We start from the raw sequence: 1,951 nt of genomic DNA, 5'->3' as shown, positions 1-1,951 counted from the left end.
AGGGGCTCTGCCACCCTTGGAAAGTGAGGAAGGGGAAACGAGTGCATTAAGCAACCTGCCTTCACGCTCCCACAGCCACACCCCTCTCTTGTACATACCTGACACTATTCTAGTAAAGGCACTTGGTGAAAGCCCTGCCTGCGTCTTGCCTGCGAGCCCAGACCCCTGGCAATGGGCTGGACCCCCAGAGCGGAGGGCAGCGCTGGGCTCTGCTCTAGCCAGGCCAGCCCCGGCCAAATCAGAGGTGGGAGTAGATTCTTTAATGATAATTACATCTCAGAAAGGGTCTAACAGCAGCTGATTGTCAGACTTGTACAGTTTGTTTAAAAATATAAAATCTAAGGAGGCTCCTATCTGTTCTGGTGCAGCCGGCACCTGCTTGTGCCCGGCCCCTCACACGTACTGCTTCTTCTTGGTGGCTGCCTTGCTTGCCAAGTCCTTTGCTTTCTCCGTAGCAGCCAGAGCTGTCTCCTTGGCTTTCTCGGTCGCTTCCTTGGCTGTCTCCACCAGTGTTTTGGACGGAGCTTCTCCTGTAACACGGCAGCTGTTAACCCAGCCCCAGCAGGCCCCCACCCTGCCCCGGCACAGGAGTGCCAGCTGATGCAAGCTAGCCCAGCCCCGGCCTCGTCACCTCGGGACGGAGGCGATTTCCCCACACAGGGGGAAGCCGAGCCCGGCGCTCCTGACCTGCATGTGTCAGGGCACGTCACGAAAGGGAACTGCAGGCACGTGACTGCTGCCGTGTTACGTCCCCCTCCTGCCTGCACTCCACCCCTGCCCGGCCCTGTAAGTGCTGCCTGGCTGCTCTGCCCAGGAAGAACCGGCTGTGCCAAGACACGGGGGCAAAGGCAAGGGATGAGGATTTCACAGTCAGATTAGTTCAAGTCACGACCTGCCCGAGGACTCGAGTATTCCCAGTGTGACCTGTAACTCCAAGAGACCCCTCCTGGTCAGCCCCAGCCTGCCCTCGGGTGCTCACCTTGCATTCTTGCTAGCACATATTCAAATCCCTTAGTGCTCTTGGTCACATTGCTTTTGAACCTGGCCAGACCAAATTCCTGCAAGGGAAGAGTCAGTGAAGGTGCAAGCCCAGCTCCCTGGTCACACACAGTCCCTGGGACTTTGTCCCAGCTTGACCAGTCCCAAACATCTGGTGGCTCATGCCCACCAGCAGCAATGCTCCCGAGTGCCCCAAGAAGATGGGGGAACGAGGGGAAAGGGTGGAAAAACCAGCACAGGGAAGGGGTAGAGCAGGGGGGAGCAGCAGCTTTAAGGCCTCACCAAAGAGGGGGTACACAGTGCTGCTCGAGCAGCTAGCAGTGCTGACCTGGACGGCCCGTGAGACGCCAAACAGGCTGGAAGAGACCCAGGCTTCCCGCTTGACCTCGGTCCAGTTGCTGTTCTCCGGGTTCACCTGGTACACGCAGCGCTCCTCCACCACCTGCACGAGGCACAACCTGACTGTGGGCGCTGCCCAGCGCCTGCCACATGGCTGTGCACCCACCCGCGGGCACCTACCATGAGACGCACGTGGTTGATGTTCCAGGTGAATGTGGTCATGGTTCGGTTCTTGGGGTCCACGATAGAATCCTCCAGGATGTAGACGGAGTGGGCGACGTTGGCCGGAAAGAAGCGCTCTGCCCAGCGGGGCATCCGGTTGGTCTTGGTCAGGAGCCGCCGGGAGAGCAGCTTGTGGTCCGCCGTCACCTCCCGGTGCACAATGTCTTCGGTCAGGACATGTTTGCTAAAATAGGGAGGGGGAAGAAAACATCAGACCCTGCTCCTGGCCAACACCTCCCCGGGACTGGGAACCATCAGGCACTGCGGTGGGGGGAAGCGGTCTGTGGTATTAAGGGAGAGGAGGAACCAGCTGCCCCCGGGAACCGCTGGTGTGCGGCACCATCCCAGAAGACCCTGGTGGGGGGCGAGCAGAGGGCCCTGCCCCCGCGGG

The 1,951-nt window shown here is 59.9% G+C and overlaps 1 protein-coding gene across 1 annotated transcript; it reads right to left on the bottom strand.

The window, feature by feature from the left end:
* Positions 1–238: 238 nt before the first annotated feature.
* Positions 239–1,758, bottom strand: PRELID1 (PRELI domain containing 1). Its single transcript, XM_009584728.1, has 4 exons — positions 1,519–1,758; positions 1,328–1,441; positions 980–1,058; positions 239–530 (listed from the first exon to the last, which is right to left on the bottom strand). Exons 1-4 carry the CDS (start codon positions 1,651–1,653, stop codon positions 394–396), a joined length of 465 nt encoding a protein of 154 aa, XP_009583023.1. The 5' UTR covers positions 1,654–1,758; the 3' UTR covers positions 239–393.
* Positions 1,759–1,951: the final 193 nt, after the last annotated feature.

This window comes from Fulmarus glacialis, unplaced genomic scaffold, assembly GCF_000690835.1.
Source record: "Fulmarus glacialis isolate BGI_N327 unplaced genomic scaffold, ASM69083v1 scaffold31639, whole genome shotgun sequence".
NCBI lineage: Eukaryota > Metazoa > Chordata > Aves > Procellariiformes > Procellariidae > Fulmarus > Fulmarus glacialis.
This window is presented reverse-complemented; position numbering and strand designations above follow the sequence as displayed.

Excerpts from the sequence above, each read along its gene's own strand:
- PRELID1 (XM_009584728.1), bottom strand. The coding sequence starts at position 1,653 with ATGCCCCGCTGGGCAGAGCGCTTCTTTCCGGCCAACGTCGCCCACTCC. Across the intron at positions 1,442-1,518 it reads TCAACCACGTGCGTCTCATG|GTGGTGGAGGAGCGCTGCGT; the intron begins GTAGGTGCCCGC and ends TGCCTCGTGCAG. Across the intron at positions 531-979 it reads TGTGCTAGCAAGAATGCAAG|GAGAAGCTCCGTCCAAAACA; the intron begins GTGAGCACCCGA and ends GCCGTGTTACAG.